A 25,648-nucleotide genomic window follows, 5' to 3' on the forward strand; every position below is an offset into this window, starting at 1 on the left:
AAATCAGTGTGGTTTTTAATAATGAAAATGAATGGAGTCATTTTTTTTTCTTGCATGCCCCTAGGTTTCTTCTTAAATCACATTCATTGAAAACTTTTGTTTATTTCTTTAAACTGCCTATATTCTCTCTTTCTCTTCATGCCTGCAACCTCTACATGTGAAGCCAAAGGCTTTTTTTATGCCTTTGCTCTTGTGCATTCTCTGTTCTGTTTGCCTTCCCTTCTGTCACCTTTACCATATTTTACAGCAGCTGAATATCCACCAGTTTTCTTGGTCTTTTCCTCCTTAAAATCTTCATTCCTCTGCCCTTAATGTCATAAACTCGCTTTCAGACTGTGATCCTCATTAAAAAATATATTTAAAAAAGCTTATGACAGAGTATTTTTGGAAGTGCTTGAAATATCCTTGGAAGCTCTGGAGAAGTAATAAATGCACGGTTAGTAATTCTGTGCAATGTTTAGAATGGCTCTCAGAGTAAACTTGAATTTAAGACTAGCCTGTTATATTCCTTTGGGAAAATAGGCATTACAATCGCACTGCATTTTATACAAGGATGACAGCACAAATATCTGTTGCCTGGGAAGAGATTATCAGGGTCTAGAAGAGAAAGCTGGGACTGGGTTCACCATTATTCCAAATATTGTACAGATTATTCCAAATACTCAGACAGTTTGAGCACTCCCTTGCCCAAACCAGGTGCCCACCACCACCCAAGAAAACTCACAGGACACATCATTTTGAGTCAAATCAGGCCACAAATTTATTGATTACAAATGTAGGGTTTGGCAAGGCATTGGATAGAACCATGGAACCACCAGCCCTATGTTATAGGCAAAGGGGTCCTATAACATACATCAAGCAGGAAAGCCCCACAGGGTTGCTGCCTTAAGGAGTGCTGTCGTCCCAGCACCCACCTGGGCTTCTGGTCAGAAGCTACTCCTTCCTGATCCCTTTAAGAGGGTACCTTGGAACACTGGAGGGGCAGGCAGTGGATATAGCCTCCCCTCCACCAAAGACTAAGGGTCACCTAATGCCTCAACTGCCAAAATTTGCTAGGAGGTAGGCAAAACCAAAAGACAGAGCCAACTAGTCCAGCAGACAAATTCCTACAAAGACCTACATTAGTTCCCAGGACGTTTCCGAGCACAATTCAAAGTGTTGGTGCTGACATTTAAAGCCCTAAATGGCCTCAGCCCAGTATTCCTGAAGAGTGTCTCCACCCCCATCGTTCAGCCCAGACGCTGAGGTCCAACTCCGAGGGCCTTGTGGCAGTTCCCTGACTGCGAGGAGTGAGGTTACAGGGAACCAGGCAGAGGGCCTTCTCAGCAGTGGCACCCTCCCTGTGGAATGCCCTACAATCAGATGTCAAGGAAATAAACAACTCTTTGACTTTTGGAAGACATCTGAAGGCAGCCCTGTTTAGGGAAGTTTTAAATGTTTGATGTTTTATCCCTTTTTATTGTTGGGAGCCACCATGAGTGACTGGGGAAACCCAGCCAGATGTGTGGGGTATAAATTATTATTATTGTTGTTGTTGTTGTTCAGGAGAAGTATGCATTGTGTGTGAGGCTTCAGGAGACAATCTAGAGGTCAGCCCCAAAGCTTTCAGCTCTGATCTGGGACCTGGCAGCTACAGTTTGGTGATCCCTTACTCCCTCTCTTGTGTATCTTTGGTAAAGTTGAAAGTAACAGCACTTTGACAGTTGCGTGATATTGTTGTAAACAGAACCTGCCCTTACGTATCCATAGATACTATTCCAGCTGCTGGTGCAAATCTACATTCCCCCAGTCTCAGGATTGCCAAAGTGTTTCAAGGAGGAAGTCTCAAATTCCTACCCACTGGCTCTCTCATGCGACATCCTGTTTTAGACTTAACTGGCTGGCACTACACATTCCACAAACTGGGGCTGATTCAAGTATGTGAAGGGGAAACTCTTGTTATTCCTGCAGCCATCCCATGTGTATTTTGGCTTTCTGAAGTGCTGGTCTCTATGACGAGGTAAACATCAGGCTCCAAGCTTAAGTGATGAGAGGGGGAAATGGTCTATTTACAGACTTTCCTGGTAAGTAATATCTTTAGACTATGCCCACCAGATTCCATCTCTACATATGCCGTGGAAATATTCTAGCACGTTTTATTCACATGTGACTATAGAAAGCCTTTTTATGGTTAGTCCTGTTGGATTTTCACCTTTTTTCAATAGGGCCTGCCGAGGCTCCTGGAAGTCAGCGAGAAACAATCATTGAAAATGTAAGCCGAGAGCAAGAACTGCCCAGCTCTAGCAAGAGGAATAAATTGCTGACTCACTGACAAGACTCATTGTGTGAGCTGCTGTTATTACACACTGTTCTTTGTAGTGGGTAGAAACCTAGAAGCAAGGAGAGAAAACCCAGCCAGTTTCCTTGTAGACAGGATTTTTAAGATGGGCTGAACAGCTCTTGAACATTGTTCAGTCCGTAAACTGCTGCAGAATAAAATGATTCAGTTTCCTAGATTTTAATGCTGAAGTAGTACAGGACAAATGCCATTCCTGCAAAAGGATATCTATTCAAAGCACTGGTTTTTACTTACAAAGCCTTAAACGGCTCAGGACCACAATGTCTCTCCCCATATGAACCAACGCAAACCCTTCAATCACCACTCTGAGGTCTTTCTTTGTGTGCCTCCTCCACAAGTGATCCGAAAGGTGGCAACATAAGAATGAACCTTTTCTGCACCTTCATTACACATCTTTAGGCATCAGGCAAAAACCTTCCTCTACGGTTGCCATGTCCTCTTTTTCCAGGATACGTCCTCTTTTTAATGGGTATGTAAAATCAGAGCCGTCATAGTGATCCCTAGTTAAAAGTAAAAGGTAAAGGGGCCCCTGACCGTTAGGTCCAGTCGCAGACGACTCTGGGGTTGCGGTGCTCATCTCGCTTTACTGGCTGAGGGAGCTGGCGTACAGCTTCCGGGTCATGTAACCAGCATGACTAAGCCGCTTCTGGCGAACCAGAGCAGCGCACGGAAACGCCATATACCTTCCTGCCGGAGCGGTACCAATTTATCTACTTGCACTTTGACGTGCTTTTGAACTGCTAGGTTGGCAGGAGCAGGGACCGAGCAACAGGAGCTCACCCCGTTGCATGGATTCGAACCGCCGACCTTCTGATCAGCAAGCCCTAGGCTCTGTGGTTTAACCTACAGCGCCACCCGCGTCCCTATCTAGTTTAAAGTAGAACTCAGCATATGTGTCTTCTTTCTTGCTCTTCAAAATATGGCAACCCTACTATAACCAGGCCTTTGACCTTTAACTATCTGTGGCATATTCATTAAAGAACCACTGTGAGGAGTTTCCACACAAGGTAGGGGAATTAGGAGGAATAAGGTGAACTTGTAAGTTAACATATGATCAACTTTCACCCTTAAGATGATTTTCAAGACCTTCTCATTTCTGTTATTCCAGATCTGGAAACAGGTGCAGAGGGGCAGAAATGAGTTGGCAGTGGATTATCTAATGACACTATCTATTGAACTTATTTTACATAGGAACCTAGCTGTCTATGCTTTTGCAACAATGGTGGGGCAGAGCTCTATTGCAAATGAGTATGAAGACTAAAGCTCTCAGGCTAAGATCATGAAGCAGGCATTATAAGCTCAGAGGTCAGGCAGTTTTTTGTGATACTGATTTGCATTCCCCCTTTTTTTTATTCTCTCGAGATGCCCACTTGAGTGTGATGAATGTTAATTGTATGCATCGCAATGTTTCTGTGAGAAAGGCCACTTGGGATGGAGTCAGACTGGTTATCTCTCGAAAAATATTCCTCCAAGTGATGCTCAAAAGCATTGCAGTGAGTTTGCTGAGCCTGGGTAGAGCTAGAAGATTTACAAAGGGAGCCAGGTAAGTTTGCATATATCAAAGCTATGGTTTTCCCAGTAGTGATGTATGGAAGTGAGAGCCGGACCATAAAGAAGGCTGACCGCCGAAGAATTGATGCTTTTGAATTATGGTGCTGGAGGAGACTCTTGAGAGTCCCATGGACTGCAAGAAGATCAAACCTCTCCATTCTGAAGGAAATCAGCCCTGAGTGCTCACTGGAAGGACAGATCCTGAAGCTGAGACTCCAATACTTTGGCCACCTCATGAGAAGAGAAGACTCCCTGGAAAAGACCCTGATGTTGGGAAAGATGGAGGGCACAAGGAGAAGGGGAAAACAGAGGACGAGATGGTTGGATAGTGTTCTCGAAGCTACAAGCATGAGTTTGGCCAAACTGCAGGAGGCAGTGGAAGACAGGAGTGCCTGGTGTGCTCTGGTCCATGGGGTCACGAAGGGTCGGACACGACTAAACAACAAAAGGATTCCTCCTACTTAACCTATTCGTGTTTTCTTAAAAGCCTGAGTCTGTGCTCTCCTGCAAAGCATTAGGGAAACATGGTGCAAGACTGCAAACAATGGTAGAAAGGAAACACTTGTAGCATGCCTCCCCTTCATGGAAGTGAGTCTGTAGCCAGCTGTGCCGGCTTAAACCAAGGGGCATTGTAGTCCAAAACATCTGGAAGGCACCATGTTGGGGAAGGCTGATGTTACATTTTGTCATATATTTACTGACCAAAAAACAACAACACCAAAACAAACCTGGTAGAAGGGGGATTCAAGGCAGAGTAAGACACCTATGTCCCCCTGGTTTCAATTTAGGATGCCATTTAATTGAAGCATGTCACCAGTTCGTCTCCATGCCATCCACAAATATAAAAGCATCGCCACAGAAAAGCAACTTCCAGGCAGCTGCTTAATCACTGCTGAAAGTGGTCATTGCAATCTCTCACAATGCAGTCTTAAAACTGGTTAGGAAGCCACTAAACCCCACTGGAATTTGTGGGATTTAATACAAAGTCAAGGATTTGGACTGAAGTGTTAAAGGCTCAGAATTTGAAGGCAAGTCTTCTGTGGAAATCACGGAAACTATTTGCCAGTTAATCTGCTCAAAAGTCTCTCATCCCCACACACTTCAGCGAGGCTTCTTTTGCTATGGCCTGCTGCCCTACCTATCAACGTAGTCTCTTTTCTGTGAATTATCAAGCTCCGGGCTCACTGTTCCCTAGTGTTCAGAAACAGAGGGAGAATTGGTATAGCATTTTGGCCCGGGTGTGGGTTAGAAAGGCCCTGGTTTGAAGTTCTCATCTGCTGCAAATGCCTCTCAAGCAAACTCTTCTTTCTGAGCAGCTGCTCCCTGCAATACGGTCGTACCTTGGAAGTTGAATGGAATCCGTTCCGGAAGTCCAAAATGTTCGGAAACCAAAGTGCGGCTTCTGATTGGCTGCAGGAAGCTCCTGCAGCCAATCGGAAGCCGTGGATGCCCCATTGGATGTTTGGTTTCCAAAAGAACATTCGAAAACGGGAACAGTCACTTCTGGGTTTCGATTGTTCAGGAGCCAATTTGTTCAGGAGCCAAGTGTTCGAGATCCAAGGTATGTGTATGTGGATAAAACTGACCCCCTCACCCAACAGCGTTGTTCTAAGTGTTTGACACTTCCTCAGTAAATCTTTCAACTGTCTGAAGTGCAACTCAGCTGCACAGCATAGATACCTGAGAGCCGATACTGCGAATAACCAGCAAAACATCCTTTCTTATGCATAGGCTTTATTGATTTGAAGTCTGACAGCCAGTTACACCGGGCTGAGATCTCCTTGGGAAACATGCTGAAATAGCAGCAGGAAGTACCACACTTCTCTGCGACTGGATCTTCCTTCCACAGTACTGCAGAAAGAACGAGGCAAGCTCAGGCTAGTCATGCTTATCGCTGGGCACATTCAGAACCTGACTTGCGCGCGGAAGTGCATCTGCTTTGTAGCGTTATTCTGCATGCTGGTCTTCAACATCCACTTCGCCTTCATCCTCTGAAGGTACTGCATGTCACGCTCTCGAGCCAGTGCTGCTCCTGAAGTTATGGAGAAAGAGCCAACATTCAAGGTAAACGTAAAGGACCCCTGGACGGTTAAGTCCAGTCAAAGGCGACTGTGGGGTTGCAGCTCTCATCTCGCTTTTCAGGCCAAGGAAGCCGCTGTCTGTCCACAGACAGCTTTCCGGGTCATGTGGCCAGCAGGACTAAACCGCTTCTGGCACAACGGAACACCATGACGGAAACCAGAGCGCACGGAAATGCCGTTTACCTTCCCGCCACAACAGTACCCATTTATCTACTTGCACTGGCATGCTTTCGAAGTGCTAGGTTGGCAGGAGCTGGGACAGAGCAATGGGAGCTCATTCAATCATGGGGATACGAACCGCCGACTTTCTGATCAGCAAGCCCAAGAGGCTCAGTGGTTTAGACCACAGTGCCACCCAACTACCCCTTCCAACATTCAACACTTAACCTGAAGGCAAAGCAACTTTTATGATGAACAGAAGCACCCAGTCCTACAATGATGTCTGCACAGGTCTAGCGGCTTGCTACATAAAATGCAGTTGATGTTGGGAGATGTGTTAAATTTGGGCCCAGGAAGCATGCCTAAATTTGGCAATCAGTTAAATCTGGCCCAGCATTCTGTTTCTAAAAGCAGTTAGCCAGAAACCTCTAAAAATTCCCAAAGAATACACACACACACACACACACACACACACACACACAACTGGGCCCAGACAGAAGTAACAGAATGCCTAGCCCAGGCATGTCCAAAGTCCGTTTTTGGGGGCAGTTATTTTCCTGGGATAAAACTTTAATCCTCAACAACTCTGGGGTAAAATTGTATGGCAGTTTATTTCCTGGGGTAAAATCCCCCCAAAAGCTCAACAACTTCAATCCTAAAAAAAGTTCAATAACTTTGGTTGGCCCTCACACCATGTTCACTTCATCAAATCTGACCCTCTTTGAAAAAAGCTCTAGACAGATGCTAAAGGTAAAGGTTAAGGGACCCCTGACCAATAGGTCCAGTCGTGACCGACTCTGGGGTTGCGGCACTCATCTCGCTTTATTGGCCGAGGGAGCCGGCGTACAGCTTCCGGGTCATGTGGCCAGCATGACTAAGCCACTTCTGGCGAACCAGAGCAGTGCACGGAAACGCCGTTTACCTTCCCGCTAGAGCAGTACCTATTTATCTACTTGCACTTTGACGTGCTTTCGAACTGCTAGGTAGGCAGGAGCAGGGACTGAGCAACGGGAGATCACCCCGTTGCGGGGATTTGAACCGCCGAAGCTTCTGATCGGCAAGCCCTAGGCTGTGGTTTAACCCACAGTGCCACCCACGTCCCAGACAGATGCTACACACATGGAATTAAGAGACACCATCTGTTTGAAACGGTATACCAACTAGTTTAGAATAAGAGAGAAAAGCAGGCAGCTACTATAATTGGCTACTTCCAGGAAAATGTCCCTTCTTATGGCTGAAAGAGATGCTTCAATGGCTGAAAGAGATGCTACAATGGTTAGTAACTGTACTGATATAACACTCTAATGCTGTTTGCTTACCTGTGCTGCTTGTCCATCCCAGAGCTTTATATTGCTGCAATACTCTGCCCACAGCATGTTTATTTTTAGAAACAGCCACAGCTCTTGAAGCACCAAACCGCTGCTTATAGTATCTCATCAATGAACGGTGACCGATCCGGGCACCTTTGTAAGAAGGAAATGTGAGTATTAAAGCAACAGAGTAGCTTTTAAAACAAAGGTAAACTGGAAAATGGGGTTATCATTAGCCACAGAATCCCAGAAACTCAGAATCCCATAAGGAAGTGGTTCCCAATTGCGGGAATGCGTAACCCACTCAGGGGATCCGTGAAACCATTTACATAACAAAAACTACCATAGAGATATCAACGTTTTCAAAAGTAGTGGGTCCATGGCTTGGCTTCTGAAAAACAAGGAGTCCTTCGTACTTAGCTAACTGGGAACCACTGCCATAATGGGGGGGGGGGGTAAGACAATGCCATTTAGGGTAGAAGTAACTGTCAATAACATATTATGTAAAGAACATGTAGAGATTTATATCATACCTTTCCAGCTTGCAAGATCTGCAAGGGGCAGCTTACTATACCAAACGAAACGAAACGATGTACAGTGGTACCTCAGTTTTTGAACATAATCCATTCCAGAAGACTGTTCCGAGTTCCGAAACGTTCAAAAACTCAAAACGGAAGCCTCAATACGGAAAACTCAGTACGGAAGCCATGTGGCATGTTCAACTTCCGAGGCTTTTTCAAAAACTGAAGCTTTTACTTGCGGGTTTACGCCGTTCGAAAACTGAAATGTCCATCAATGGAGATGTTTGAAAACCAAGGTACCACTGTAGACTAAAATCCAGGTAAGAACTCCACATGGAATACGGGAGACCCTGGTTGTTTATAATACAGTGGTACTTAATTTGTTCCGGAGGTCCGTTCTTAAGCTGAAACTGTTCTTAACCTGAAGCACCACTTTAGCTAATGGGGCCTCCCACTGCTGCCGCGCTGCCAGAGCACGATTTCTGTTCTCCTCCTGAAGCAAAGTTCTTAACCTGAAGCACTATTTCTGGGTTAGTGGAGTCTGTAACCTGAAGCGTCTGTAACCCGAAGCGTATGTAACCCAAGGTACCACTGTACTTACACACAAAGCAAACCTGAACATTTCACCATGATGCTAGACTGAACAAGCTTGCATATCTCTAGCACCAACAAACTATGGGTGTATAGAAAACACCCAATTCTACAGAAAGACCTATCTTTTACTTCCTTAAATCAGGGATTGGGCGGGGGGGGGGGGTTGGACCTGCAATCCAGCCACCAGCTGTTCAGCATGAAGAATGTAAAACAGGTTTTTGATGATGTCTAAAGCATACAATTGCAGCTCCTTCCTCTGCAAACGGTTCTGCTGTGAGAATATCATGGTAGAGAGGAAAATGTCTGAGCAGGGAGAGACAGACTTGTACTCCTTGCAAATATGCAAAAAGTTATCCATGCATTTTGTAGCTGCACGCCTGCATGAAAGCTTTGGGATGCAAATGTTTAGTGATAGTAGTAGTAGTAATAATAATTTTTATTATTTATACCCCACTCACTCGGCTGGGTTTCCCCAGACACTCCGGGTGGCTTACAGCACATAAACAATTGTAAAACATTATACAGAGCTTGCAGTTCTGCTTATAATCTGCATTCTTCTGCGGGACTTGCAAAGTCTTTCGCTTTCTGCATAGACAGGACAGGTTTTTAGAAAAAAAGTCCCAACACCCTTTAACACAGTTTGGAAAAAACTATTCACAGAGAAAATGGACAGTGAAGCTCGAGTTACTAAAAATTAAATATATGCCTCTATTTCCATGGGAAACAGCTGTGTGTGTGTTTAATAATTGTGTGTGGCCTCACCCACTATTGGAATGCAACCCCTGACAGATTTCTACTGGGATAACGTGACACACACACCCCCCCTTGTCCCCAAATACAGTTCCCAACCATGCTAAGAATGTGGTTCTCACTTCATTCTGAGAACTTCAGAATTTCATCCCACTGCAGCGAGTTGCAATGGCTCTTCAGAACTTCACCAAGGATTTCACACATTTGAGGGTGGGGAGTTGAAGACCCCTTTCTTTATGTACTGCCATAGCAGACTAGGTAAAGGGACCCCTGACCATTAGGTCCAGTCGTGACCGACTTTGGGGTTGCAGCGCTCATCTCACTTTATTGGCCAAGGGAGCCGGCGTACAGCTTCTGAGTCATATGGCCAGCATGACTAAGCCGCTTCTGGCGAACCAGTGCTTTCGAACTGCTAGGTTGGCAGGAGCTGGGACTGAACAACGGGAGCTCACTCCATCGCGGGGATTCGAACCGCTGACCTTCTGATCGGCAAATTCCTAGGCTCTGTGGCTTAACCCCACAGCGCCCCCTTTCTTTACATACTGCTATAGCCAACTACATGCAACAAATAGGGGAAATGGCTAATCAAGACTCTCTCCCTCTCTCTTAGGCTTTTCTTCTCTTCAGTTTTGGTTAAGTGATGCTCTATCAGGGTAGATAAAAATCAATGATTTTTTTCAAAACAAAAAGGATTTTAAAAAAAATTAAATTGGATTTTTTTTATTTAAATTGTTTTTTAAAAAAATATTTTGGAGGAAAAATATTTCTAAAGATAGTTTTCTATTTAAGTTACCTTATAGTCCAAAGGCTAGTCATCAGGAAAAAAGAATTTAAGTTTTTCATGTGTGCTAAAACTCAGTCTAAGTGGGGGGTTTTATTTTAAAAAATGTTTAACCACATCAGTTAACAAATATGGATCCATTTGTTATAATGTTATTGTTTTAGTTAAATAAATTGTTTAAATTATTATTAAGGAAATGATTATTTTTCTCCTTCCAATAAAGTACAGCAGAAAAGTTGTCCAAATATAAACAGCTAACTTACTAAACCTCACAAAAAATCCATGAACATCTGTCTATGTATTTCTAATAGTATAACCAAATCAGTAATTTTTTATATAACAGTAAAAAAAAAATTCTTCCAAAAATGAAACTTTCATCTGGTTGTAAATATTAAGATTATACCAGCAAGAATGAGTCTTTCTGTAAAAAAATGATTTAAATCAAGTCTTATTGACTAGTGATTTAAATCAATTTGATTTAAATCAAATCCACCCTGTGCTCTAATGTATTTTCAATGTGACTTCTTCATGTTGCTCTGTTTACTCATTATCATTTTTTTGTAAAATCCTAGCAGCAAAATTAACAGCTAACGCCTTGCAAGCACTAAAACTGTATTCGCTGAATCAGCCACAGCATTAGAAACATAGCCCTCAACGGTAATGCTTGGTCAAAATTCTCCCCTGGCAAATTATTCTTAGCAGAGCCTATACTTCAGAGCTACCCCAAAGCAAAAAGAGCACAAGATCATCATGGATATGTGTGTCTGTGTAACTGGGGAGGTGAGAGGGGAGCTTTGAACAATCAGAGACTTCCAGTGTGTTGTGTTCCCTACATGCACGCTGCGACCCAAGTCTGATATACTGGAATAGAAAGTATCACATTCCACACCCATGTGAATGTCAAAATAAAAAATTCCTTCCAGTAGCACCTTAAAGACCAACTAAGTTAGTTCTTGGTATGAGCTTTCGTGTGCATGCACACTGGTATCTGAAGAAGTGTGCATGCACACGAAAGCTCATACCAAGAACTAACTTAGTTGGTCTTTAAGGTGCTACTGGAAGGAATTTTTTATTTTGACTATGGCAGACCAACACGGCTACCTATCTACTACTGGAACCATGTGAATGTGTTGACCACTTCGAACAACGATTGTCATGGGAACAATCTCTAGTAAACAAGCAGAGTTCAGGAATCGGAATGCTAGCATCCCGAAAGTGCCATCTAGTGGCTTACATGTTTAAATATTTGCATTAACAGTTTAAATTTGGGGCCAGCTAAGTTTTTCAGCAGGGGGCCGGTCCACTGTCCCTTAGACCTTGTGGGGGGCCAGTCTATATTTTGAAGAAAAAAACGAATGAATTCCTATACCCCATAAATCACCCAGAGATGCATTTTAAATAAAAGGACACATTCTACTCATGTAAAAACACCAGACAGGCCCTACAAATAACCCAGAGATGCATTTTAAATAAAAGGACACATTCTACCCATGTAAAAGTACGCTGATTCCTGAACCATCCGCGGGCTGGATTTAGAAGGCGATTGGGCCAGATCCAGCCCCCAGGCCTTAGTTTGCTTACCCATGGTTTAAAAGCTTGAGGGTCAGATTTTCTACACGGAACACCTCTATTTTTCAGGAACATTCAGGAATGTTCTCTCTAAGCACTGCCCTCAGTATGTGATGACGCTGCACTGTAATGTGCTAGAAATCACTGAAAAGGCTCTGAAAGAGAGCATTTCATTTCACTTCATTTGCAGCCCACCTTTATCATATGTTACCACCGATTTTCTTTTCTTCTCTTTTTATAAAAAAGAACTTTCCTGTCCCCATAGGGGTTTTTAATCCATCAAAGAGAACTCTAACAGGGGCAGAATCCTGAGACCTCACACTCCACTTTGCTGGTTTAAATCAAATTCTTTGTTTTGCTCTCCCATTTAAAGCACGTACTTCCTTTAGAGTGGCATAAATGTGGATCTCAAGGCTAGACCCGCCGGGGTCACAGCAGAACTGTGTTGTCATACGCCTGCAGACCTCTCCTATGAGATTTTTAAAGCCGGGAAGTGATTTCCCCATTTCTCAGACAGCGCAATATTAAAGACACACGTACGAAAATGACCAACAAGCTTAAGGGGTGTGCCTGGGAATTTTGCAAGGTGATTGCTGCTGCAAGTCAACCAAATGGAAAGGTTAGCACTGTCCCCGTGTATTAGCTGCACTGAAAGTAATGGAACAAACCGTTTATTCATGATTAGTACATTACCGTATTTTTTGCTCTATAAGACTCACTTTTTCCCTCTTAAAAAGTAAGGGGAAATGTGTGTGCGTCTTATGGAGCGAATGCAGGCTGCACAGCTATCCCAGAAGCCAGAACAGCAAGAAGGATTGCTGCTTTCACGGCGTAGCGATCCCTCTTGCTGTTCTGGCTTCTGAGATTCAGAATATTTTTTTTCTTGTTTTCCTCCTCCAAAAACTAGGTGCGTCTTGTGGTCTGGTGCGTCTGATAGAGCGAAAAATACGGTACATTCCACTTTTATTTCAACATGGAACTTAAGGCAGCGAAGTTAAGGCTTCCCAAGGCTGCTGTATAGCTTGTGCCTTCAGACCTTGATTGGAACATTGCATGTTCAGTCTATAACATTCAGCGTGCTCACTGTGAATGCTGCCACACTGAAGTCAACACAACTTTCTTCTGAGTTTGCCTTATAAGATGGGAGTGCAAGAGCACAGGCAAAGATGCAATAACGTGGCACACACTGGGCTGAGGTCTTTTTTCTTTAAGACGCTTCTCTTAGGGATGGATAAGAAACAAAGGCCCGAAACAGCCCTGCCCCACAAAGTTCTTGTTGACTAATCCCACTGCAACAGACTCGACTTCTCCACGCACATCAACCCAACCATCAGTGGATCAACAACGGCCTCGGTCCAGTATACCTGAAGGAGCGTCTCCACCCCCATCATTCTGCCCGGACGCTGAGGTCCAGCGCCGAGGGCCTTCTGGCGGTTCCCTCATTGCGAGAAGCAAAGCTACAGGGAACCAGGCAGAGGGCCTTCTCGGTAGTGGCGCCCGCCCTGTGGAACGCCCTTCCAGCAGATGTCAAAGCGATAAACAACTACCTGACATTCAGAAGACATCTTAAGGCAGCCCTGTTCAGGGAAGTTTTTAACGTGTGATTTTACTGTATTTTTGGTTTTATGGAAGCCGCCCAGAGTGGCTGGGGAGGCCCAACCAGATGGGCGGGGTATAAATAATAAATTATTATTATTATTATTATTATTAGGAGCAAGGAACTTGCTTCAGGGGGTCAAAATCTGCCAACGGATGCTGGTTCCTGGACAGAGGCATGCTCACACCGCAGTCATAGCATTAGTACAAAAGCTGGGTGTCCACCAGTATGCGGATGATACCCAGCTCTACCTCTCCTTCAGATCAGAACCAGTGACAGTGGTGAAGGTCCTGTGTGAGTGCCTGGAGGCGGCTGGCAGATGGATGATGGCTAACAGACTGAGGTTGAATCCTGACAAGACAGAAGTACTGTTTTTGGGGGGACAGGGGGCGGGTGGGTGGGGGGGACTCCCTGGTCCTGAATAGGGTAACTGTGCCCCTGAAGGTCCAGGTGCGCAGCCTGGGAGTCATTTTGGACTCACAACTGTCCATGGAGGCACAGGTCAATTCTGTGTCCAGGGCAGCTGTCTACCAGCTCCATCTGGTATGCAGGCTGAGACCCTACCTGTCCGCAGACTGTCTTGCCAGAGTGGTGTATGCTCTGGTTATCTCCCGCTTGGACTATTGCAATGCGCTCTACGTGGGGCTACCTTGTGGGGCTACCTTTGAAGGTGACCTGGAAACTACAACTAATTCAGAATGCGGCAGCCAGACTGGTGACTGGGAGTGGTCACTGGAACCATATAACACTACTCATAAAGGGTCTTCACTGGCTCCCAGTATGTTTCTGAGCACTATTCAAAGTGTTGGTGCTGACCTTTAAAGTCCTAAACGGTTTCAGCGCAGTATACCTGAAAGAGCGTCTCCACCCCCATCGTTCAGCCCAGACACTGAGATCCTCCTCAGAGGGTCTTCTGCTGGTTCCCTCACTATGAGGTGACAGGGAACCAGGCAGAGGGCCTTCTCGGTAGTGGCACCCGCCCTGTGGAACGCCCTCCCTTCAGATGTCCAGGAGTTTAAAAAATTACACAACTTTTAGAAGACATCTGAAGGCAGCCCTGTATTCGGAGGTTTTTAATGCTTGATGTTTTATGTTTTTGGATATGCTGTAAGCCACCCATAGTAGCTGGGGAAACCCAGCCAGATGGGTGGGGTATAAATAAAAAAAATAGTATTATTATTAAATATTCTGGGGAAAAGCAGGGACAGCTCACCTTCAAGGCAAGTCATTTAGAAGGCAACTGTGTGAACCACCCACCCTGACTTGCACTAATTGCTACTGAATCTGTAAAGTGTGCACTTGGGATGATCCTGGTATATTTCAAGAATACACTTACCTGAAGGTAAAATCAGCTCCATTGAATCATCATCATAATCCAAGTTCTTCTCTGGTGGCAGTTCTTCAGACATCTCTGCATCATCTCCTTCCTGATAGTCAGGATAAGTGCTCCTATGAAACAGAAATAACAGCTCAATCTCAAGACCAGCTACCAACAAGTGATGTACACAGGTTACCCATTAAAACCTCTGAGGAGGAGGTGAAAGTCTCTTTTGAGTAATATGCCACAAACGGCTACATAGACTCCAGAACTGTGACACCAAAGCCACTGCAAGGTTCTGGAATAGCGTTCGAATGAGACTTGGCTTCTCAACACACCCAAAGCTGATCTTCTCATTCACAACTGCCATGTAGTATAACTGTACCAGGACCAGGAAAACAGGAAGGTGCCAAGCACAGGAAAATCAGGAAACGTGGAGGTTTTAGATGAGAGCTAGAGGATTGCAACACTTTAGATGAGAGCTAGAGGACCGCATATCTCAATGCTCCCCTTTGAAAAAACTAAAAAGGAATAGAAGAACTCCTGGGAGTTGAACCAGGGAGAAAGGTTCTAGCATAGCTCTCACTGTGATGCACTAGTTTATTACATGCAAGGAGTCTGCATTGTTTCTATGGGGATAAGCAAGAATGAAATCCCTCACCTTAACCTAAAATGGTACAGTCCCAGCTGACTGTCACCCACAATGGTCTACGGATGCCTGTTTTAAAGCTCTTTTTGCTTTTAACTTGCTTTTAACGTTTTATGATGTTACTGCTTGTTTTTGGTTTTTATGTTGTAAACTGCTGTGATATATATTTATGATACAGCTGTATATATTTTGATACAACAAACAAACAAACAAACAAACAAACAAACAAACAAACAAACAAACAAACAGGGCTTTACTATTATTCTCGTCTGCTGTAAAAGAACACGCTGTATCCATATGATGGGGCTATAGAACAATAACTTAACAGAATGTAGGTTTTCAGCTAAAAGGTTATCGCTGGAGACCAAGTACCAGTGGCAAGGTGGAAACAGTGGTTGTATTCAGATGATCAAATCCTGGCTTAGCATACCATCTTAATAAATGGCCTAATGGCATACTGTAATAACATGAAGTTAAGCCAAAATATGATTTGAACACTGAACACCAACTCATAACGTATGTTGGCCACCTCATAGTAAATATTTTGGTGAAAAGCAGTCCATACATTTTACAAAAGAAAACACTTTGCATTAGAGCAGCCCGGTGAAGGGAAAATGTAGTATTACCAGCACAACCTGCTTTGAAGTTCTGTTCTAGATTCAAAAGGGCTTATGCAAAAGTGATTTCTGGTAGATTGTGCCCTGTATATCTTGCTCCATCAGCTGGTACACCTTTATAGGCTAGCGCAGGAAATCATTTGTCCAAAATGTATAAAACCAGCCCTACCCCATGGGCTCAGATTAACTGACTACCTCTTAACATGTTTCCGATGTACATTTCCCCTCCGCTGCCTGGATTGAAGCGATCCAGTACCCCTGCTTGTTCAACTAAATCTCTAGCAAGCGTTTGTCCCACTGCTGCAGAAATTCTTGTGAAATAAAATGTCTGGGCTTCACGTGAGCATACAGTGGTACCTCGGGTTAATTACTTAATTCGTTCTGGAGGTCTGTACTTAACCTGAAACTGTTCTCAACCTGAAGCACCACTTTAGCTAATAGGGCCTCCTGCTGCGCCGCCGGAGCACGATTTCTGTTCTCATCCTGAAGCAAAGTTCTTAGCCTGAAGCACTATTTCTGGGTTAGCAGAGTCTGTAACCTGAAGCGTATGTAACCCGAGGTAACACTGTATAAGCAAGCTTGTAGCCAAACAGACTTCTGAAAGGTCAAATGGATTTTTGGGGAAGCCACTGGTTTTCAAGAGGCTAACAGACATGTCAGTACTCAAGTGAGAAGGCGGCTGCTTCCACATTAACAACAGCCCCACACCACTCCAGTGAGTGAACACTTTGTGAGCAAGCAGAATAAAGCGACTTGTTTCCAATGCCAGGATCCAACCATGGTTAGGGAGCAGGAGCAGCAGGAGCAGCAGGAGCAGCAGCAGCAGCAGGGAAGTAGAATGTTACTCTGCCCATCCACGAGAGTCTTGCTTGTGTATGTTACCCGAGTAGCACAATACTAGAAAAGGTAAAGGCACCCCTGACCATTAGGTCCAGTCATGGCCGACTCTGGGGTTGCGGTGCTCATCTTGTTTTATTGGCCGAGGGAGCTGGCGTACAGCTTCCGGGTCATGTGGCCAGCATGACTAAGCCACTTCTGGCGAACCAGAGCAGCGCTCGGAAACGCTGTTTACCTTCCCGTCGGAGTGGTACCTATTTATCTACTTGCACGTTGACGTGCTTTCAAACTGCTAGGTTGGCAGGAGCAGGGACCGAGCGACGGGAGCTCACCCTGTTGCGGGGATTCGAACCACTGACCTTCTGATCGGCAAGTCCTAGGCTCTGTGGCTTAACCCACAGCACCACCCGCGTCCCAGCACAATACTAGACCAATGCAAAGGCCAAAACTGAAACGTTTCATTTGCTGTGTGTCTAAATTTGGCCGCTGCCATTTCCCACCTGAAGTCATAGAAGTCTGCAAACTCCAGAGCAGCATCGCCTTCCGTGAAGAGCTTGCAGTGGCTTTTGTCGTTCATATGGGCCTGCACAGCTTCCGTTGTGTAGAAGGATTTCCCCTTCTCATTGCACCACAGGCAGATTTTCCCAATGCCAACCTTCTCTCCTGTAGGTTATGAGGAGAAAGATACACACACTGTACTCTCCCATCTTATGCTAACGCAACGTATTTGGTGGTTTCACAGCATTCCACAGCCCAAATGTTGTTCTACTGTACATCAGGGATGGGAAATCTGTGTGTTGCCGAACTCCCAAATCCAATTAACCCCGTGGAAGTTTTAAGTCTAGCAACATCTGGAAGACCACACACCTGCTTCACATTATACAGTAAATGCAAAAATAAATAAAACAAATTAAATAGTAAAGAGGTAGGGTAAAGGACCCCTGGATGGTTAAGTCCGGTCAAAGGCGACTATGGGGTTGCGGCGCTCATGACTGCATTAAATTTATTACGGTCCCAAACCAGATCACATACCGTACTAAGTGAACATAAAACACAATAGAATTAAGTTTGACAATAGAATTATGTTTGTACAGTAGAATTAAGTTTGTTACAATAGAATTAAGTTTGTACAGTAGAATTAAGTTTGTTACAATAGAATTAAGTTTGCGGTACTCATCTCGCTTTCAGGCCAAGGGAGCCAGTGTTTGTCCACAGACAGCTTTCTGGGTTATGTGGCCAGCAGGACTAAACCGCTTGTGGCGCAACGGGACATCGTGACGGAAACCAGAGCGCATGAAAACGCTGTTCACCTTTCCACTGCAGCAGTACCTATTTATCTACTTGCACTGGCGTGCTTTTGAACTGCTAGTTTGGCAGGAGCTGGGACAGAGCAACGGGAGCTCACCCCGTCGCTGTGATTTGAACTGCCGACCTTCCAATCGGCAAGCCCAAGGGGCTCAGTGGTTTAGATCACAGCGCCACCCGCGTCCCCCACAAATATAATAGCCTTGTATCAGTTCACCTCACAATAATTTCCTAATTATCTATGTATTTCTAATAATATAACCAAATCCGTAATTTTTGATATAACTGTAAAAACTACTCTGAAAATTTATTATTCAAAAAATGAAACCTTCATCTGGTTGTAAATATTAAGATTATACCAGCAAGAATGAGTCTTTCTGTAAAAAAAATAATGATTTAAATCAAGTCTTACTGACGAGTGATTTAAATCGTGATTTAAATCAATTTGATTCAAATCAAATCCACCCTGTTTCAAATGATATGTATTTTACTCTGAGGAACAACACTGAGATGAATGCCACAGATGCCATCTTAAAATCCACAAGAGAGCTTGAGATAGTTGAGGCTGATATGTCTTAAGACTTACCCAAGTACTTAATCAGACCTCGGATATCCACAAGATATTCTATATCTGGAATAAAGAAACTGTGAACTTTTGTCATGTGGGACACATTCTTCATGAGACAGCTTGAATGGTGGGAACAGAATAAGCAGTCAGTTACTGGGATCGCGTCTGAGCAGGGGTGATCCTTCCCAGACGCACTCTCCTCGGCCTCATCCGGGATTCCTTCCATCGGTCCTTCTTCAACCTCCAGATCTTCATCTGAGTCTACATCCTCCCAACCTTTCAAACCAAGCGAAAGTGAAAGCTTAGGAGGAATCTTTTCATGCTGACCAAAAGATGCAGGTTAACTATTCAATACAAGCGGCAGGCTAGTGATCTCATAATTATGAATGGTCTACCACCCCCTTGACTGCTCCCAAAATCATTTGGGCTGCTTGAGCATTCAAGGCGAACACTAAAAAAACTCCCTAAGAACACTGTGCTGTCTTCTTTTTAGTGCCTGCTAAAAAAATTTTTTGTTTAGGCTTTAACTTTGTATTAATTTGGTGACAGTTTTTTTCTTTTTTTGGAAAATCAATAATAACAATAATTTCCCCAGCCCCAACAGAACACGATAAAACATCAAACATTAAAAACTTCCCTAAAGAGGGCTGCCTTCAGAAGTCTTCTAAAAGTCAGATAGTTGTTTATTTCCTTGACATCTGGTGGGAGGGCGTTCCACAGGGCGGGCGCCACTACCAAGAAGGCCCTCTGCCTGATTCCCTGTAACCTCACTTCTCGTAGTGAGGGAACCAGTAGAAGACCCACAGAGCTGGACCTCAGTGTCTGGGCTGAACGATGTGGGTGGAGACGCTCTTTCAGGCATACTGGGCGAAAGCCGTATAATTGGCAAAAAAACCCCACATTTTTCTTTAGGCAAGTCTGTTGAGACGAAGCTACATATGTTTTACCTACAGTGGTGCCTCGCAAGACGAAAATAATCCGTTCCGCGAGTCTCTTCGTCTAGCGGTTTTTTCGTCTTGCGAAGCAACCCTATTAGTGGCTTAGCGCTATTAGCGGTTTAGCGGCTATTAAAGGCTTAGCGGCTAAAAGGCTATTAGCGGCTTAGAAAAAGGGGGGGAAGCGAAAAAAAATCAGAACACTTGCAAGACATTTTCGTCTTGCGAAGCAAGCCCATAGGGAAATTTGTCTTGCGAAGCAGCTCAAAAACGGAAAACCCTTTCGTCTAGCGGGTTTTCCGTCTTGCGAGGCATTCGTCTTGCGGGGCACCACTGTACTTTGAGCTACTATTAATTCTAACAATCCTTCGGAATGTTTTTCTATACATGTATATTAACCAGTGTTCTCAATAATTTTATTGCTCTATATTTTTGTAACCAGCTTAGGGGTTTTCTTACAATCAAGTGGTATAAATTTTTTGTTAAAACAATTTTTAAAAAAATATTCAACAGCCCAAATTTTCCCTATCTCCTCTATATTTTCAGCCTAGATATAAACTGCTGATTTGAACTAGCTGCTGTACAAAGCCTATGAATGGGACTTTCTAATAAACCAGGGGTCAGACAACACAAACACATGTTGTTGTTGACCACCTCCCATCAGCCTCAGCCAACATGGCCAGGAATGATGGGAATGGTAGTCCAGAAGATCTCCCAGTATGTTTCCGAGCACAATTCAAAGTGTTGGTGCTGACCTTTAAAGCCTTAAACGGCCTCAGTCCAGAATACCTGAAGGAGCGTCTCCACCCCCATCGTTCAGCCCGGACACTGAGATCCAGCGCCGAGGGCCTTCTGGCGGGTCCCTCATTGCGAGAAGTGAGGTTACAGGGAACCAGGCAGAGGGCCTTCTCGGTAGTGGCACCCACCGTGTGGAACACCCTTCAGATGTGAAGGAACTAAGCAGCTATCCTATCTTTAAAAGACATCTGAAGGCAGCCCTGTTCAGGGAAGTTTTAAATACAGTGGTGCCCCGCAAGACGAATGCCTCGCAAGACGGAAAACCCGCTAGACGAAAGGGTTTTCCGTTTTTGAGCTGCTTCGCAAGACGATTTTCCCTATGGGCTTGCTTTGCAAGACGAAAACATCTTGCAAGTGTTCCGATTTTTTTTCGCTCCCCCCCCCTTTTGTAAGCCGCTAAGCCGCTAATAGCCTTTTAGCCGCTAATCTGCTAAGCCTTTAACAGCCGCTAAGCCTTTAATAGCCGCTAAACCGCTAATAGCGCTAATCCGCTAATAGGGTTGCTTCGCAAGACGAAAAAACCACTAGACGAAGAGACTCGCGGAACGGATTAATTTCGTCTTGCGAGGCACCACTGTATTTAACGCTGTATTGTTTTTAACACTTGATTGGGAGCCGCCCAGAGTGGCTGGGGAAACTCAGCCAGATGGGCGGGGTATAAATAATAAATCATCATCATCATCATCATCATTATTATATGGATGGCTTTTCCTGTGCTAAAGCATCCAAAATCCCCAAAAGACTGCTGCCAGAATAAACTGCCCTTGTCCCACTACCTTCTTCCATATCATCGGCCTCCTTTTCTTCCTCCGATTGTTCTCTTGCCAGCTTCTTGGCCTGTTCCTCAAACCACTGTAGCCGGGGAGCTTTTTCCGCACGCTCTCTGCTACTTTCCGCAGCAAGGGAAGACCCAGCAGCACCGCCAGGCAAGAAGGGAGCCTTCTTTGGAGACAGGGAGGGCTGGGCTCTGATGGCTTGCTGGATGGCGGCATTCATGGCATCTTTGTCGACGTTCTCTTGAGCGAGGCCTTTCTCCAAGTTCTTCTCGTTCAGGAGTTCGACCTTCTTGCTGACCGCCTGGACGGCTTTCTTCTCAAGCTCCAGGTGCTTCTTGGACTTCAGGTGGTTCTCGTAAGCGTTGAAGTTGGAGAACCTCTTGCTGCAGGCCGTGCAGTAGGTAGCAGTCGCCTTGTTCTGCTCCTCCAGCCCGGCTCTCTGCGCCAGGACTCTCTCCTGGAAGTTCTCAGCAGTGACAGGTGGCATCTCGGCGACTTTCCGTTTCAGGTTGTACCTGTGCCAGTCGGTCTTGTAGTGGGCACGCTGGACATCAGCATCCTTGAAAGCCACGCGGCAAGTGATGCAGGTGTACGACGCCACGGCTGGAGAGGAAGCAGAACACACAAACAACATAATACAGGTTAGCCAAGACAAGCAGAAGCCTGAAATTCAGCTTAACACAACGGTCTTAGGCATGCCTTATACAGTGGTACCTCAGGTTAAGTACTTAATTCGTTCCGGAGGTCCTTACGTAACCTGAAACTGTTCTTAACCTGAAGCACCACTTTAGCTAATGGGGCCTCCCGCTGCTGAGGAGCGAAGTTACAGGGAACCAGGCAGAGGGCCTTCTCGGTAGTGGCGCCCACCCTGTGGAACACCCTCTCATCAGATGTCAAGGAAATACAGTAAACAACTATCTGACTTAGAAGACATCTGAAGGCAGCCCTCTGTAGGGAAGTTTTTAATGTCTGGTGTTTTATTGCTTTATTATTATTATTATTATTATTATTATTATTATTATTATTCTGTTGGGAGCCTCCCAGAGTGGCTGGGGAAACCCAGCCAGATGAGCAGGGTATAAATAATAAATGATAATATTGTTATTATGCTTTATATTAACAGGAAAAAACAGGCAATCTGGGGGGCAGGAATTTTACACACCCTGTGGATCTAAAAATAGAGCTTAATGAAATATGCGGCACAAGCCAAACAAAAACTTTGAAGTCCTACTGATTTCCCCAACAGACAAAATCATCGCAATATTGTTAGCATCTGTCTGTCTCAAGAGGCAATGCGATGAAGTAAAACCACCAAAGCGACTTCCCAGGAGCGCAAGCCTGGGTAATGTGTATGGAGGTCCTGGGCTGTCCAGACAACAAGACTCCCCTCTTGGCCTCACTGATGTGGTCCAAAGGAAAGCAGAATCAGCTTAGCTGCAGGAGTTGCCAGAGGGAGCCATACAAGGCACCATCCAACCATCTTAGGGAATCCACTCTGGATTTGTGTTGTGTTCTCTGAAAAGGCCGTGGAGGTTTAGGATAAGTGTTTTCCTTCTCCTAGCTTTTCAAGCTGCACTGGCTCCCAGTGGAGTACAGGGTCAGATTTAAGGTGCTGGTTTTGACCTTTAAAGCCCTTCACGGCCTAGGACCCTCGTACCTACGGGACCGCCTCTCCCGATATGCCCCACGGAGAGCCTCAAGGTCCATAAATAGCAACACCCTAGTGGTCCCAGGCCCTAAGGAAGTTAGATTAGCTTCAACCAAAGCCAGGGCCTTTTCAACACTGGCTCCGGCCTGGTGGAACGCTCTGCCTCATGAGACCAGGGCCCTGCAGGATCTGATTTCTTTCCGCAGGGCCTGTAAGACAGAGTTGCTCTGCCTGGCCTTTGGCTTGGAGCCAATTTGATTCCCTCCCCCTCTTTCTTTTTCCTTTTTCCTCCTGTGATGAGGCTGCATTTTAATGTTTCAATATTTTAATTGTTGTATTTTAATCTTGTTTTTAAGTTGTATTCATTCAACTTGTTTTTATTATTGCTTGTTAGCCGCCCTGAGCCCGGCCTTGGCTAGGGAGGGCGGGGTATAAATAAAAATTATTATTATTGTTATTATTAGATTATCTGTCTTTCCAGGTTGATGAGCTCCATCTGCCCCTACAGCACAATATGCTAACAAAGTAACACTAAGGTACATATTGGCACAGTAAATCCCAATTAGTATTTTCCACAGAACCAGTAAGAGAAGGAAATGCACTAGCTGGTAGGGCCTGTTTAATTTTTCAACTTCTATATTCCAAAAATGAGGGGTGCTAAAAAGTTGTAACGTGACTAGGGAATTCAAGAGGTCCTTTGGTTAAATTAATGTAACTTAAGTTTTTGCTGGTAAATAAAATGTGTGCAATAGTGCATACAAATCCTTAAAAATGATGGCAAGTACTTGCAGTTATATTATATATGGTATATTTTTATTTATATATTGTACATATTTTCTATTACCTGACACTTTCAGAAGACAAAATTAAAATTGTCTGGCTTCCCGAGAGCAGTTCATTTGCTTCTTACTCAAATGTACCCTTACCAACCCAAATGCTGTCCAGTCACAAAAATAAGAGGTTTAAACTCCTCATGCCCCAAAACATGTTTTTCAGACCCCCCTCACTGAATAAATAGGCAAACATTAAATTTCAGCTCCTAAACTGACACGCCCTAAGTGAACGGGACACCTGGCTCCATCGTCACAGAGACTGCACCATCCTACCTGACGTCGCCGGACAGTCGGGCGACTCGCTGCTGCTCATAATCCAGCGGCTGGAAAGGCCGCGTCGGAAGCAAAAGTAGTTGTTTTTATAAGAAAGAAAAAAAGATATCAGCGACTCGAATCCTGAACGACGACACGGAACGCTGGTGAAAGAAGGCAGCGCGATGGAACGTTGAGCGTGGGAAAGAGAACGTTGAGCGTGGGAAAGAGAACGTTGGAGCGGCGAAGATTCCACCGAACTTTGATCACTGTCGGCTCCAAAGACGCAAAGCTTCCCTTCCCTTTTCCCGGCCTCGCAGCCACGCTTCACCGTCGAAGCTTTTCCTTCTCGCTCGCAGGAAGAGGAAGACGGCTTTGATGGCTGTTTCCCGCTTCCTCCTCCTCCTCTCGAGCGCCCTCTGCGCGCACGGAGGGTTACCTGCTGCGCCGTGTTATTCTCCCAATTTTTCCAGCGGCGCGAAGAGGGGCAACCGACCCTTTTGCGTGCCCCACAAGGCAGAGGCTGGGAAAGAGGAGGGAGGGCCCCAGTTTGGACACCCCCAGTCCATGGAGCCACGGAAGGCAGCGTCTGGTTCTCCGGGTTCTTCTCGGTTGCCCTCCGTATCCACTCCGGGCGCTGCGCGATGAGGACTAGTCCCTTGGTGCTTGCTGGGGAGGAAACACAAGCACCCACTTCTGCCCCGCCGCTCTCCAACTCTGGGCTAACCCTGGCGCCTTCCAGGCGTTGTTGGACAGCAGCTCCCATCAGCTCCAGCCAGGTATGATGATGATGATGATGATGATGATGATGATATATTATTATTATTATTATTATTATTATTATTATTATTATTATTACCCCGCCCATCTGGCTGAGTTTCCACAGCCACTCTGGGCGGCTCCCAATCGAGTGTTAAAAACAATACAGCATTAAATATTAAAAACTTCCCTAAACAGGGCTGCCTTCAGATGTCGTTTAAAGATAGGATAGCTGCTTATTTCCTTCACAGCTGAAGGGAGGGAGTTCCACAGGGTGGGCGCCACTACCGAGAAGGCCCTCTGTCTGGTTCCCTGTAACCTCACTTCTCGCAATGAGGGAACCACCAGAAGGCCCTCGGCGCTGGATCTCAGTGTCCTGACTCTCCTCGTTAGCATTAAGATAAATTCAACAGTGCAAGTTTTGATGGATGTAATACAGTGGTGCCCCGCAAGACGAATGCCTCGCAAGACGGAAAACTCGCTAGACGAAAGAGTTTTCCGTTTTGGAGGTGCTTCGCAAAACGAATTTCCTATGGGCTTGCTTCGGAAGACGACAATGTCTTGCGAGTTCCTGCTGGTTTTTTTCCTCCCCCCCTTTTTTCTAAGCCGCTTATCAGCTGATCCGATCAGCAGATAAGCCGCTAAAAGCCGCTAATAGCGCTAATCCGTCAATGGGCTTGCTTCGCAAGACGAAAAAACCGCTAGACGAAGAGAATCACAGAATGGATTCTTTTCGTCTTGCGAGGCACCACTGTAATGGAATACTGCATGGTTTAGTTTATATAAAATATGCAGGGATTTATGTTATGCAAAATGAACCATGGAAAGAGAAGAAGAGAAGTCACTGACATTTTAAGGTTGTTTAAATGAATAGTCTAAATTGTAAAACAGGAAATTTAATAAAAAAATATTTTTTAAAATAATTAAATTTATAGCCCATCTATCCAATGGAATTAGATAGTGGGAAGCATGGGAGAGGACAGAGGGGATTTTGTTAGTTGCAGATGCTAAATTTTGTCTAATGTGTTGACATGACTCAACACTAGTATTATCAGAGGTTATAAACTAGCGTGATGCAAAAGGGCTATTACCAAATATGCTG

General features: G+C 44.9%; 1 protein-coding gene across 1 annotated transcript; it reads right to left on the reverse strand.

Annotated features, from left to right (window-relative positions):
• Positions 1 to 5,606: 5,606 nt before the first annotated feature.
• On the reverse strand, positions 5,607 to 24,568 carry ZNF622 (zinc finger protein 622). Its single transcript, XM_083519320.1, has 7 exons — positions 23,809 to 24,568; positions 21,055 to 21,657; positions 18,564 to 18,821; positions 17,173 to 17,335; positions 14,588 to 14,700; positions 7,449 to 7,592; positions 5,607 to 5,921 (listed from the first exon to the last, which is right to left on the reverse strand). The coding sequence occupies exons 1-7, from the start codon at positions 24,551 to 24,553 to the stop codon at positions 5,794 to 5,796; spliced, it is 2,154 nt and encodes a 717-aa protein (XP_083375446.1). The 5' UTR covers positions 24,554 to 24,568; the 3' UTR covers positions 5,607 to 5,793.
• Between the last annotated feature and the right edge of the window lie 1,080 nt (positions 24,569 to 25,648).

This window comes from Podarcis liolepis (genome assembly GCF_965112155.1).
Source record: "Podarcis liolepis genome assembly, chromosome: 8".
Classification (NCBI taxonomy): domain Eukaryota; kingdom Metazoa; phylum Chordata; class Lepidosauria; order Squamata; family Lacertidae; genus Podarcis; species Podarcis liolepis.